Raw genomic sequence first — 15,754 nt, 5'->3', positions numbered from 1 at the left:
CTGAAGCCTACTAAGCCAGACTGAGACAATGTAAAGGCTGAGGAAACCTTTGCAGGTGTTTTGTGTTAATTAGCTGACTGGATTGGGACACAGGGGGCCTACAAAGTTGAACTGTGTCATGATAGTCTAATTTTGTGAAATACTGGATTTTTTAAAAATCTTTAATTCATAAACATTAAAATTGAAACAAATAAAGGCATGAAATATTTCACTTTGTGTGTAGTGAACTAATATAACATACAAGTTTCACTTTTTGAAACAAATTATTGAAATAAATGGATTTTCCCTCGATATTCTAATTTTTTGGCATATACCTGTTTTTGTGGACCTAATGTGGATAAAAATTGTACTCTGAACCCCACGTGGATTTACACAAACTGAGAAATTAAAAAAGTGTTAGGTTGTGCCCCACACTCCCCTACTCCCAGATAAAAACATTATTTAGAGTACTTGAGTTTTCCAATGTGTTTCTTTCTCAGAAATGGACCAAAAACTATATTTCATTCTTCTTCTAATTGGTGAGTTTGTTTATGGTTTTATTTATGACCTCTAGTTTCATTAGATTAGATCCTGTTATGAAAAGCATTAAAGCAAAGCCTCTCTTTCACAGCTCTCTGCTCCGTATCTGAATGTGTTCAGCGTCAGTATTACCATATAACTGAGAGGAAGACCTGGATTGAAGCTCAGAGATACTGCAGAGAGAAATACACAGATCTGGCCACCGTTGATGACATGAATGACATGAACGAACTGAAGAAGAGTTTGATTCATGGAGGTTTTGAGTATGTCTGGATTGGGTTACAGAGAAAATGGCAGTGGTCTTCAGGTGAACCTGCGCTCTATCTGAACTGGGGATTTGCACAGCCTGATGGCAAAGATGAGTGTGCTTTTATTAGAAATGGACAATGGCATGACTGGCCATGTGATAAAGACCTGACTTTCATCTGCAATTCATCTAACAATAGTAAGTGTAGCTACCTAAATGACAACAAACATGCATTTATAAAAGATGAACCAAATCTTTAACCCATACTGGGTAACACTTTACAATAAGGGTACATGAATAATCATGTACTAATGCCTAAATTAATACTTAATTCATCACCTACTAATGATTTTTCAAGGAATTAACTAATTATGAACTAACAAAGGGCTATCCTTAACTACAACTGGAGTCATATGGATTCATGGATGAATAACGGCAGCCTTAACTACATGTTAGTACATGTTTGATAGTTAATGCATTAATTAACATTTATGGGTAAACTAAATTTTTAGGAAATAATGAGAAATACTCTGACTTTGAAATTAATTTAAGTTATTTAATACTATCATAATTTGAGCATTTGACATCTTCAGCTTTGTCTTAAACATTATTGGGTGTCAAAGGATTAGTTAATCCTCTTCATCAAGTGTAGAAAATACTAAATACACTAATGCCTGATCTTGTCTGTTTTATGTTCTTCTCTTTCCCTTTAAACTCACCTATTGATTTATACACAGAATAATAAAATATAAAAACACAAAACCCACAAAGAACATTTGTAGAACAATTCCTAAAGAAATGCTCAAACTAGAAAGAGTTCACTCTCCATCCAGACAGAGCCGTGAAGATCCTGCACCTCCGCTCTCTGACTTCTTGAAAATCCACACGGCATCTTGGCACAGCATAACCAGGCTGATACTCACTGTGTTAGTACATGTGTATTTGATAGGAAGTATATCATAAATCATGAGCTGAGTTTAGTAAGTAAGAGTGAATTCATTATGATTGGGCCCTCTCAAGTAAAGTCTTGTCAAAATCAACCTTAACAAGCCATTAGTTAATGTTAGTGCATGGGTAGTTAAGAGTGAATTCATTATGATTTGGCCCTCTCAAGTAAAGTCTTGTCAAAATCAACCTTAACAAGCCATTAGTTAATGTTAGTGCATGGGTAGTTAAGAGTGAATTCATTATGATTGGGCCCTCTCAAGTAAAGTCATGTCAAAATCAAGCTTAACTAGCCATTAGTTAATGTTAGTGCATGGGTAGTTAAGAGTGAATTCATTATGATTGGGCCCTCTCAAGTAAAGTCATGTCAAAATCAACCTTAACTAGCCATTAGTTAATGTTAGTGCATGGGTAGTTAAGAGTGAATTCATTATGATTGGGCCCTCTCAAGTAAAGTCATGTCAAAATCAACCTTAACTAGCCATTAATTAATGTTAGTGCATGGGTAGTCAAGAGTGAATTAATTATGATTGGGCCCTCTCAAGTAAAGTCTTGTCAAAATCAACCTTAACAAGCCATTAGTTAATGTTAGTGCATGGGTAGTCAAGAGTGAATTCATTATGATTGGGCCCTCTCAAGTAAAGTAATGTCAAAATGAACCTTAACTAGCCATTAGTTAATGTTAGTGCATGGGTAGTTAAGAGTGAATTCATTATGATTGGGCCCTCTCAAGTAAAGTCATGTCAAAATCAACCTTAACTAGCCATTAGTTAATGTTAGTGCATGGGTAGTTAAGAGTGAATTCATTATAATTGGGCCCTCTCAAGTAAAGTCATGTCAAAATCAACCTTAACTAGCCATTAGTTAATGTTAGTGCATGGGTAGTTAACAGTGAATTAATTATGATTGGGCCCTCTCAAGTAAAGTCATGTCAAAATCAACCTTAACAAGCCATTAGTTAATGTTAGTGCATGGGTAGTTAAGAGTGAATTCATTATAATTGGGCCCTCTCAAGTAAAGTCATGTCAAAATCAACCTTAACTAGCCATTAGTTAATGTTAGTGCATGGGTAGTTAACAGTGAATTAATTATGATTGGGCCCTCTCAAGTAAAGTAATGTCAAAATGAACCTTAACTAGCCATTAGTTAATGTTAGTGCATGGGTAGTTAACAGTGAATTAATTATGATTGGGCCCTCTCAAGTAAAGTCATGTCAAAATGAACCTTAACTAGCCATTAGTTAATGTTAGTGCATGGGTAGTTAAGAGTGAATTCATTATAATTGGGCCCTCTCAAGTAAAGTCATGTCAAAATCAACCTTAACAAGCCATTAGTTAATGTTAGTGCATGGGTAGTTAACAGTGAATTAATTATGATTGGGCCCTCTCAAGTAAAGTCATGTCAAAATCAACCTTAACAAGCCATTAGTTAATGTTAGTGCATGGGTAGTTAACAGTGAATTAATTATGATTGGGCCCTCTCAAGTAAAGTCATGTCTGTGACGTGCGAGAAAGGATGAGGAAGCAAATGCAGGAAATGGTGATTTATTGAACAGACGTAAGTGATACAAACAGCTGGTGAGTGCGATCTCTCGGATGGGCGAGGCAGGGGCTAGATGGCCGTGACGTGATGAGTTGTGAAGTCCTGAGCGGGTGAGTCCTGGGATGCGTGGTGAATAATCCAACAGTGATGAACACGAAGACACGAACGACATCCAACGCAGACTCCAACACGAACTCACAGAGACACACACAGCAAAGGTCCGGGGAACAATCATCTGACAATGGGAGAGAGACAGCGGTGAGTATAAATAGAGTGTGATGATGAGCGGCACCTGGTGCGGGACTGATTGGCAGCTGATGAGTGAGCATGACGTACAACACAACAAAACACAGACCACGAGACCTGAGAACACAGCTGATCTGTGTACCGTGACAGTACCCCCTCCCCTAGGAACGTCGCCTGACGTTCCCAGACTCCTTTACCTGTCGATTGTAATCATCGATGAGGGAGTGATCCAGGATGTCCCTGGCAGGAACCCAACTTCTCTCCTCCGGACCGTAACCTTCCCAGTCCACCAAGTACTGAAATCCGCGTCCCCTCCGTCTAGAGTCCAGAATACGATTAACCGAATAGGTGGTCTCCCCGTCTACGAGACGCGGCGGTGGGGGAACCGGAGTTGGCGGGTTAATACGTGCGAAAAACACGGGTTTAATTTTGGATACATGAAAGACGGGGTGAATTCTCCTGTACACTGGAGGGAGTTTGAGGCGGACTGCCACCGGACTAATGATTTTGGTGACAGGAAACGGGCCAATAAATTTGGGAGCAAGTTTATTAGACACGGATCGGAGAGGAATGTTCTTGGTAGAAAGCCACACTTTAGAACCAACGACGTATACGGGAGGCCTAGACCGGTGGCGATCGGCTTTGGCCTTGGTGCGATCTCTCACCTGGAGTAGAGTCTCACGGGCTCTATTCCAGGTGCGATGACACCTCTGGACGAAGGCGTGAGCAGAGGGGACCGCGACTTCGGATTCCAGACTGGGAAAATTAGGTGGCTGGTACCCTAAACTACCTTCAAACGGAGATAGGCCCGTGGCTGATACCGGTAACGAATTGTGGGCGTACTCCACCATAGACAGTTGCTGACTCCAGGAGGAAGGATTTCTAGTGACCATACATCGTAACGTTCTCTCTAAATCTTGGTTGGCTCTCTCAGTTTGTCCATTGCTTTGAGGATGGAACCCCGAAGAGAGACTAACAGTGGCCCCCAGAAGTTTACAAAACTCTTTCCAAAATTTGGATACAAACTGGGGTCCTCTGTCGGAGACCACGTCCGTCGGGAGGCCATGTAACCGAAAGACGTGGTCTACAACTGCCACCGCTGTCTCCTTGGCTGAGGGTAATTTGGGCAAGGGAACAAAATGGACCGCCTTCGAGAACCGGTCCACCACGGTCAAAACTACCGTGTGACCCTGGGAGGGTGGGAGGGCGGTGACAAAATCTAGAGCGATGTGGGACCAGGGTCTCGAAGGGATCGGCAGCGGTTGAAGGAGCCCATCTGGAGGTCTGTTAGATGTCTTACCAATGGCACAAACTGAGCAAGCCAAAACAAAACTGCGAACGTCACGAGCCATAAGTGGCCACCAAAATCGTTGCTTGACCAAGTGTATGGTGCGATTGACCCCTGGATGACACGCCACATTGGAACAATGACCCCACTGGATAACCTCGGACCTAAGATTCTCTGGCACAAACAAACGGTTAGGTGGGCAAGCGACCGGAGGCGTTACCCCATGTAAGGCTGTTTTAACCTTCGATTCGACCTCCCAACTGAGAGTGGAGACAATAAGTGTCTCAGGAAAAATACTCTCGGGAGTGGACGGGCGATCGGAATGGTCAAAAATACGAGATAATGAATCGGGCTTGATGTTTTTAGATCCCGGGCGGTACGAAATAGTAAAGTCAAAACGTCCGAAAAAAAGTGCCCACCGAGCCTGCCTAGAGTTCAATCTTTTAGCATTTTGAATGTATTCTAGGTTCTTGTGATCAGTCCAAACAATGAATGGTACCCCCGACCCTTCTAACCAGTGACGCCATTCTTCCAATGCTAACTTGACAGCCAACAACTCTCTGTTACCAATATCATAATTAGTCTCGGCTGTCGACATGCGGTGTGAAAAAAACGCGCAGGGATGCATCTTGTCGTCTGTCGGTGAGCGCTGTGAGAGCACCGCACCTACCCCCACCTCCGATGCGTCGACCTCTACCACAAACTGTCGTGATGGATCAGGGGTAATCAGAATGGGAGCTGAAACAAAGCGGCTCTTGAGTTTGGTAAACGCAGTCTCAGCTGCGTCTGACCACCTGAACGACGTTCGGGGAGAGGTCAAGGCAGTCAGAGGTGCGGCTAGTTGGCTGTAGTTGCGAATAAAACGCCGGTAAAAATTGGCGAACCCCAGAAACCTCAGTAGGGCCTTACGGGAATCTGGGCTTGGCCAATCTACCACAGCCTTAACCTTCTCGGGATCCATACGCATACCCTCAGACGACACGATGTACCCTAAGAAAGGAACAGACTGTGCGTGAAATTCGCATTTCTCCGCCTTGACAAAAAGCCCATTCTCTAGCAGCCTTTGGAGCACTCGCCGGACGTGCTGCACATGTTCCTGGAGAGAAGAAGAAAAAATCAATATGTCGTCCAGGTAGACATATATGAACTGGTCGACCATGTCTCGCAGCACGTCGTTGACGAGTGCCTGAAAGACCCCTGGGGAGTTGGACAAGCCGAAGGGCATGACCAAGTATTCAAAGTGCCCCCTGGGGGTATTAAAGGCAGTCTTCCATTCATCTCCCCTCCTGATGCGGACCAAATGATAAGCATTTCTTAAATCCAATTTCGTGAAGACGGACGCTCCCTGCAACCTCTCGAAGGCTGAAGATATTAGCGGCAAAGGATATGTATTCTTTACCGTAATATTATTCAAACCCCGGTAATCAATACAAGGTCGCAGAGATCCGTCCTTCTTCCCCACAAAAAAGAACCCCGCCCCCGCTGGAGAAGAGGAGGGTCGAATGAACCCCGCTGCTAGAGAATCAGAAATATATTTCTCCATAGCCTCTCTCTCGGGAACTGAGAGTGAATAAAGTTTGCCTTTCGGCGGAGACGTACCTGTCAGTAACTCTATCGCACAGTCATAGGGACGGTGAGGAGGAAGAGAAGCAGCCCGCGACTTACTGAACACTTCCTTCAGGTCGTGGTACTCCGCGGGCACGTTACTCAGATCCACTGTCTTCTCCTGAAACACAGAACTAGAAACAGACGGACAGGCAGACACAAGACAAGACTCGTAACACTTATTGCTCCACTCAGTCACCGACTTCAGCTGCCAATCGATCCGAGGGTTGTGTCTGATAAGCCAGGGATGTCCTAAAACAACAGGTGCATTGGGAGAGTCCAGGATGTAAAATGAGATGCTCTCACTGTGATTGCCAGACACAGTGAGAGTGACGGGTTCCGTGATGTGTGTGATGTTAGGAAGAATCTGGCCATTGAGTGCGTGGACGGCAATGTTGTTGGTGAGGGGGAGAAGGGAAACATGAAACTGATGAGCAAAACTAGAATCCAAAAAGTTACCTTCAGCCCCGGAGTCCAACAGTGCAGTGCAGTGATGATCCTGGTTTGACCATCTGAGCCTAATCGGAAGGAGCGTGGAGGTAGCACTGGATGAGGTCTTCGCAGCGGAAATCCCACCCGACAGTAGCCTCAGTTTTACTGCCGGGCTGGGCCTTTTACCGGGCAGTTGTAAGCATAATGTCCCGCGGCTCCGCAGTATAAGCAAAGGCCCTGGGACTTCCGCCTCTCCTTCTCCTCCCGAGAAAGCCGAGCTCGACCCACCTGCATAGGCTCGTGATCGTAGGTAGGGCTGACCGCGTCACTGCTGCTGGCTCGAGCAGGTGGTCCCTCCCCAGGGGGGAACCGAGCGGGTAAGCACCGCCGCTCGGCTCGGGAGAGACGAGAATCCACCCGCAAAGCCAAGTCAATAAGGCCGTTAAGGCTGGTGGGCAGGTCCATGGCGTAAATCTCACGATGGACGCGATCAGCCAGCCCATGCAGGAACATATCCCACTGCGCCTCCTCGTTCCAGTTACACTCCGCCGCCAGGGTGCGGAACTCGATGGAATAATCAGCGACGGATCTCTCCCCCTGTCGGAGATCCGCCAAGACTCGCGCGGCCTCTCTCCCCGCGACCGCGCGGTCAAACACCCTCTTCATCTCAGCGGAGAGTGTAACGAACGAGGCAACACAGGGATCTTGATTCTCCCACACCGCCGTTCCCCACAGTGCCGCCCTCCCCGACAACAGGGTGAGCACGAACGCTACCTTGCTTTCCTCACTAGCGAAAGTACGGGGTTGCAGAGCAAAGTGCATGGAACATCTAGTGAGGAAAGCTCGGCAGAAGTTCGGCTCACCGTTGTAGAGTTCTGGGGTGGGAAGGCGGGGCTCGGATGACGTAGTAGCGCTGGATGGTGGTGGGGGAACAGATGGCGTGGGCGGTGTGGGTGGCGCAGCGGGAAGTTGCATGTGTTGAATCCGCTGAGCGAGCTCGGACACCTGCCCCGCGAGACTACGGATCGCCTGACCCATAGTCTGTTCCTGGCTGTCCATCCGAGAGATACAAGCCTGCATGAAATCCGCCGTGGTGGGTTGAGGTGATCCTGCTGCTTCCATGTGGTCAGATGATTCTGTGACGTGCGAGAAAGGATGAGGAAGCAAATGCAGGAAATGGTGATTTATTGAACAGACGTAAGTGATACAAACAGCTGGTGAGTGCGATCTCTCGGATGGGCGAGGCAGGGGCTAGATGGCCGTGACGTGATGAGTTGTGAAGTCCTGAGCGGGTGAGTCCTGGGATGCGTGGTGAATAATCCAACAGTGATGAACACGAAGACACGAACGACATCCAACGCAGACTCCAACACGAACTCACAGAGACACACACAGCAAAGGTCCGGGGAACAATCATCTGACAATGGGAGAGAGACAGCGGTGAGTATAAATAGAGTGTGATGATGAGCGGCACCTGGTGCGGGACTGATTGGCAGCTGATGAGTGAGCATGACGTACAACACAACAAAACACAGACCACGAGACCTGAGAACACAGCTGATCTGTGTACCGTGACAATGTCAAAATCAACCTTAACTAGCCATTAGTTAATGTTAGTGCATGGGTAGTTAAGAGTGAATTCATTATGATTGGGCCCTCTCAAGTAAAGTCATGTCAAAATCAACCTTAACTAGCCATTAGTTAATGTTAGTGCATGGGTAGTTAATAATAAGTTATTAATGATGAAGTGACACAATGACACATTAATAAATCATCAAATTACATAACATTAAACATGCTGTAAGAGTGTCCCTGTTCATTTATACCACCAGTACAACAAACAGTGATTTTTTTTAGTTACTTTATTTTTCATTGACATAATTTCACATATATGGACTCAAAAGAAAGCATCCAAACATAATGTTACTTCTAAAGACACACAGAATGTTAAATATTTAGCTTCCAGAAACTCAAAAACGTTCAATTACCGTGTATAAATAAATAATACAAAAACGCAGATGCAAACATGACTTTAATCCGGTTTACAAAAGCAGATAAAAAAAATCGACATTACCGAAACAACAAACCTTAAGCGCTGAGCGAGTGCCTAGAGTACGCCACTAATTAGTGTCCCACTTGAAACAAACCTTACATACTGTAGTCCCCTTTACTTTAAAATATTAAATTATTGTTCGTTGAAAGTATTAGTGCCATTAATTAGACAGATATGTTAAACCAAATGTAAAAAAAATAGACCATTAGCTAATACTTTCAATTATCATTAATTTAACCATTTCAAATAAACGGAACTACAGTATGTAAGGTTGTTTCTGGAGGGACACTCATTAGTGGCGCACTCTAGGCACTCGCTCGGTGGTTTGTTTCGGTAATGCCATTTTAATTTAATTAATGTCGTCTGCTTTTGTAAAACAAATCAAAGTTATGTTTGCATCTACATCTGCATTTTTTTGTGTGGAAAGTTAGGCACATTAAATAACAGCATGGTTTTGAGCTTCTGAACATAAACTATTTGACCTTCTGTGTGTCTTTGGAGGTAACATTATGTTTGGACTTTCTTTCGAGTCCATTTATGTGAAATTATGTAAATTGTTAGTTGTACTGGTGGTGTAAGTGAACAAGGAGGACACTCTTACAGCATGTTTAATGTTTAATATTTATTCATCTGCACATTGTCTTGCCCATAACTGCACGTTCCATTTTTTAAAAAATATTTATTATATTCTATTCCTATTTCTAATATTTTATGGTTATTTTTTATTGTACAGTTGTACATGATGCAAATTTCTTTTTACAACTAAAGTTAATCCTATTATATTCTAATTTGTTTAATTATCTTATTTCTCATTCTATACTGGAACTTCCTTATAAAATGTATAGGTTATTAGCAGTCGTATAAGCATTTCACTTTATATGATACTGTGTATGACTGTGTATGTGACAAATAAAATTTGAATTTGGTATGTAATTTGGTGATTTGTTAATGTGTCACTTCATTACTAACTATTATTTACTACCCATGCACTAACATTAACTAATGGCTAGTTAAGGTTGATTTTGACATGACTTTACTTGAGAGGGCCCAATCATAATGAATTCACTCTTGACTACCCATGCACTAACATTAACTAATGGCTAGTTAAGGTTCATTTTGACATGACTTTACTTGAGAGGTCCCAATCATAATGAATTCACTCTTGACTACCCATGCACTAACATTAACTAATGGCTAGTTAAGGTTCATTTTGACATGACTTTACTTGAGAGGTCCCAATCATAATGAATTCACTCTTGACTACCCATGCACTAACATTAACTAATGGCTAGTTAAGGTTCATTTTGACATGACTTTACTTGAGAGGGCCCAATCATAATGAATTCACTCTTGACTACCCATGCACTAACATTAACTAATGGCTAGTTAAGGTTCATTTTGACATGACTTTACTTGAGAGGGCCCAATCATAATGAATTCACTCTTGACTACCCATGCACTAACATTAACTAATGGCTAGTTAAGGTTCATTTTGACATGACTTTACTTGAGAGGTCCCAATCATAATGAATTCACTCTTGACTACCCATGCACTAACATTAACTAATGGCTAGTTAAGGTTCATTTTGACATGACTTTACTTGAGAGGGCCCAATCATAATGAATTCACTCTTGACTACCCATGCACTAACATTAACTAATGGCTTGTTAAGGTTGATTTTGACAAGACTTTACTTGAGAGGGCCCAATCATAATTAATTCACTCTTGACTACCCATGCACTAACATTAACTAATGGCTAGTTAAGGTTGATTTTGACATGACTTTACTTGAGAGGGCCCAATCATAATTAATTCACTGTTAACTACCCATGCACTAACATTAACTAATGGCTAGTTAAGGTTCATTTTGACATGACTTTACTTGAGAGGTCCCAATCATAATGAATTCACTCTTGACTACCCATGCACTAACATTAACTAATGGCTAGTTAAGGTTCATTTTGACATGACTTTACTTGAGAGGGCCCAATCATAATGAATTCACTCTTGACTACCCATGCACTAACATTAACTAATGGCTTGTTAAGGTTGATTTTGACAAGACTTTACTTGAGAGGGCCCAATCATAATTAATTCACTCTTGACTACCCATGCACTAACATTAACTAATGGCTAGTTAAGGTTGATTTTGACATGACTTTACTTGAGAGGGCCCAATCATAATTAATTCACTCTTGACTACCCATGCACTAACATTAACTAATGGCTAGTTAAGGTTGATTTTGACATGACTTTACTTGAGAGGGCCCAATCATAATGAATTCACTCTTGACTACCCATGCACTAACATTAACTAATGGCTAGTTAAGGTTCATTTTGACATGACTTTACTTGAGAGGGCCCAATCATAATGAATTCACTCTTGACTACCCATGCACTAACATTAACTAATGGCTAGTTAAGGTTGATTTTGACATGACTTTACTTGAGAGGGCCCAATCATAATTAATTCACTCTTGACTACCCATGCACTAACATTAACTAATGGCTAGTTAAGGTTGATTTTGACATGACTTTACTTGAGAGGGCCCAATCATAATGAATTCACTCTTGACTACCCATGCACTAACATTAACTAATGGCTAGTTAAGGTTCATTTTGACATGACTTTACTTGAGAGGGCCCAATCATAATGAATTCACTCTTGACTACCCATGCACTAACATTAACTAATGGCTAGTTAAGGTTCATTTTGACATGACTTTACTTGAGAGGTCCCAATCATAATGAATTCACTCTTGACTACCCATGCACTAACATTAACTAATGGCTAGTTAAGGTTCATTTTGACATGACTTTACTTGAGAGGTCCCAATCATAATGAATTCACTCTTGACTACCCATGCACTAACATTAACTAATGGCTAGTTAAGGTTCATTTTGACATGACTTTACTTGAGAGGGCCCAATCATAATGAATTCACTATTGACTACCCATGCACTAACATTAACTAATGGCTTGTTAAGGTTGATTTTGACAAGACTTTACTTGAGAGGGCCCAATCATAATGAATTCACTGTTAACTACCCATGCACTAACATTAACTAATGGCTTGTTAAGGTTGATTTTGACAAGACTTTACTTGAGAGGGCCCAATCATAATGAATTCACTCTTACTCACTAAACTCAGCTCATGATTTATGATATACTTCCTATCAAATACACATGTACTAACACAGTGAGTATCAGCCTGGTTATGCTGTGCCAAGATGCCGTGTGGAGTTTCAAGAAGTCAGAGAGCGGAGGTGCAGGATCTTCACGGCTCTGTCTGGATGGAGAGTGAACTCTTTCTAGTTTGAGCATTTCTTTAGGAATTGTTCTACAAATGTTCTTTGTGGGTTTTGTGTTTTTATATTTTATTATTCTGTGTATAAATCAATAGGTGAGTTTAAAGGGAAAGAGAAGAACAGAAAACAGAAAAGATCAGTCATTAGTGTATTTAGTATTTTCTACACTTGATGAAGAGGATTAACTAATCCTTTGACACCCAATAATGCTTAAGACAAAGCTGAAGATGTCAAATGCCTAAATTATGATAGTTTTAAATTACTTAAATTAATTTCAAAGTCAGAGTATTTCTCATTATTTCCTAAAAATTTAGTTTACCCATAAATGTTAATTAATGCATTAACTATCAAACATGTACTAACATGTAGTTAAGGCTGCCGTTATTCATCCATGAATCCATATGACTCCAGTTGTAGTTAAGGATAGCCCTTTGTTAGTTCATAATTAGTTAATTCCTTGAATAATCATTAGTAGGTGATGAATTAAGTATTAATTTAGGCATTAGTACATGATTATTCATGTACCCTTATTGTAAAGTGTTACCCACATACGGTACACTCTTACTTTTTAATGTGGTCATAGGCAGAACAGAGATGTACTGTCACACTTTCAGTTTTAAGTCTTTTAGGTTTCTCTATGAACAAACTGATTTTGGCCTTGAAAACTTGCCCCAACATGACATTTATGAACAAAACTGTCACATGAGTTCAAATTCTTTTGTCCCCTTGATTAACTTGTTTTAGTCTTATTAATACTTATAGGTACTTATTAATACATTTGATAACATTTTTAATATAAAATATAAATTTAGTCTTGAAGTATTTTAGGAAAGCATCTTTTTTACAGTACACCGTTTTTGATAAAACCTGACTGTCATCATGAACATATAGCCAGAGAATATTGCATAGTGTTAAAAAGAGAGATATAGTGTTAAAATCTGATTCTAATATACTATCTATATATTATCTAGAGTTGGGCAATACAGCTTGATATTTTCAGCCTTCAGTACCGCAGTACAAATACAGAAACAACAAGAATGGCAGTGAAACTTAACCATTCGCCGGTTAGCTTGCCATTTGAATAATCATCATGCATGTTTAATATATTGTCAGCTGTAGAATCAGCTCAAGTCTTTGAATGATGTTTTTGTGATGTTTCCACTGCTGCTCCTGTTCAATCCAAACCTTAAAGCAGCATAAGGATGATGAACAAATTGATAAAGTAATAAATTACTTTCCATTTGTTTTTCTTAAAGCGAACACAGGACTTGTCTTTGTCAATCAGACGATGAATTGGAGAGACGCTCAGAGTTACTGCAAACAGCATCACACTGATCTGGTCAGTGTGAGAAACCAGAATGAGAATCAACAGGTTGAGAAAATCAGGAATGATAATCAAATAGCTGATGTCTGGATCGGTCTGTTCAGAGTCAGAGACTCATGGCAGTGGTCAGATCAGAGTAACTCCTCATTCAGATACTGGAACACTGGTGAACCTAATGTTGGAGGTGTTGAAAACTGTGCAGCTGTCAATCAGAACACTCAGGGACAATGGGCAGACTTCCCCTGTTTCAACCATTTTTATTTTGTGTGTCATGAAGGTGAGTAGATCTTCACAAAACACACACAATCCATCATCACCTCCAGATCTTCTAAAGTTCACGCTACATGTCTGACATGACAAATTCATCTACAGTGTTTGCTCTGCATGTTGTTTTTGCTCTCTCTAGTTTCTTGTGGTTTGTTTCATTTCCAGAAAAACTGTTTCTGATCAAAGAGAATCTGACGTGGTCTGAAGCTCTGAGATACTGCAGACAGAATCATGTGGATCTGGTCTCGGTTCATTCAGAAGAGATTCAGCGTCGTGTGATGAACTTGGTTAAACAGGCGTCTACTGTGGCGGTGTGGTTGGGTTTACGTTACTCACGTATTTTGGGCATCTGGTACTGGGTGAGTGGAGAGACCGTGTGCTATCAGAACTGGGCTCCAGGGAACGGCACATCAGAGGAGGACTGTGAACATGCAGTGAGATCTGGAGCAGTTCAGTCTGGAGAAGCTCAGTGCTGGATCAGCCGTCCTGAAACTGACAAACTCAACTTCATCTGCCGATATTAAGAGTGAAAAGACACACAGACCTTTCAAGTAATTTATATTTGAAGATAGTGACGGTTGTTTTTGAAACACTGTTTTGTAAAGCATTGAAGCTTTTGTAAATCTTTTGTTTCTAACCAGTGATTCAGAGAGACTATCAAACTGCCAAGTCATGTGATTTCAGTAAACTATGCTTTATTATGTCGTAGCAGTTTAGAAAATGTAGTGGTTTACCACTAGGGGTTGTTGATCTCTGTAAATCTTTGAATCAGTGTCTGTATTGTTTTAATTGATCTCAGATCAATTTGGTTTTATAAATTTGTTGACATTTTCAATGACACATTTGTATAAAAAGAGGAAGAGTTGTAGTTAATAGTCTCTTATTGCCCTGCCTCACCAAGCTCTCAATAAACAAAAGTCAAACAATTTATTAAAATAACATTATACAGACACTTCATAATTAAAGGCATTAGATGATTTAGAGGTTGCATTTAATAGATGACACTTTCAAAAAAAAAATAATAATAAAAAAAAAACTTTTACCATTGGTTTGTAAAAGTTGTTTTTCATTGCATTCACACCATTTTGACCAGTAGACGACATTGTGCGTGTGGCAAGTAATTTAATGAATCAATTGGTTAAATTCAAAGTTTGTGTATACAGTTTAGAAATATTATTCAGTGGCTGTTATTGAACTGTAAATTATACAAACTGTTCTTTTTGAGGGTCTGTTTTTTTTTTTCTCCACATGGATGAATTTCTGTCATTGCATAATTATGACTATAATTTGCTTCTATGTTAACCCATGTTTTACCGCATACATCTGAACACACAGCATTCTGGTCACTCCTTTTCTGTATTATTTGCTAACTTCAGAATTATGATAACTTTCTATTTTATCATGAAACAGTTAATGTAACTGAAGAGTAGGGGAAGAGGTTTATTAAATATCTTATTTGTTTTAAGGATCTCTGATATTGTGGCTGTTTCTCTCTCTTACTGAGACTCATGTATTAATCATGTCTTTAGATTCTGGTTGAATGTAAATCATTGAGCACCACCACAAGTGTATTCTTGAATAAATATTAAGGATAAAATGTCTATCCTTTCGTGCTTAACATGAGCAGCTATGACCTTTGTGGAATTTGAAGGATGCAGCCTCTGAATTGGCATACAGTTACAGTGTAACTTTCCTGCAATAAAACAGATCAGAGCGCACAAATCAACTTTTGACAGAGTTTCACATGTAATTCATGAAATATTCACACACCGCCAATTCCATCATAGGAATGATCATACGCTAATAAATGTGGAGGCTGAAAACTGTTGTTGTTTTATTATCACGCCCCTAAAAACACTGTGGGTTAGAAGCCTTGCCCAGAGTTTACGACATGGACAAATGTAAACCGGAAAAAGAAGTAATCGCATGAAAGAGATTAGCCTACTCCAAAAACATCCATTAACCTTGTAATTGCA

The 15,754-nt window shown here is 40.8% G+C and overlaps 1 protein-coding gene across 1 annotated transcript; it reads left to right on the top strand.

Annotated features, from left to right (window-relative positions):
- Window positions 1-481: 481 nt before the first annotated feature.
- On the top strand, window positions 482-14,302 carry LOC141330834 (C-type mannose receptor 2-like). Its single transcript, XM_073835597.1, has 4 exons — window positions 482-518; window positions 611-964; window positions 13,453-13,788; window positions 13,944-14,302. Exons 1-4 carry the CDS (start codon window positions 482-484, stop codon window positions 14,300-14,302), a joined length of 1,086 nt encoding a protein of 361 aa, XP_073691698.1.
- The last annotated feature ends 1,452 nt before the right edge of the window (window positions 14,303-15,754 follow it).

Source organism: Garra rufa, chromosome 3, assembly GCF_049309525.1.
Source record: "Garra rufa chromosome 3, GarRuf1.0, whole genome shotgun sequence".
Classification (NCBI taxonomy): Eukaryota; Metazoa; Chordata; class Actinopteri; order Cypriniformes; family Cyprinidae; genus Garra; species Garra rufa.
The sequence above is the reverse complement of the archived record's forward strand: the minus strand, read 5'-3'. Positions and strand labels throughout refer to the sequence as shown.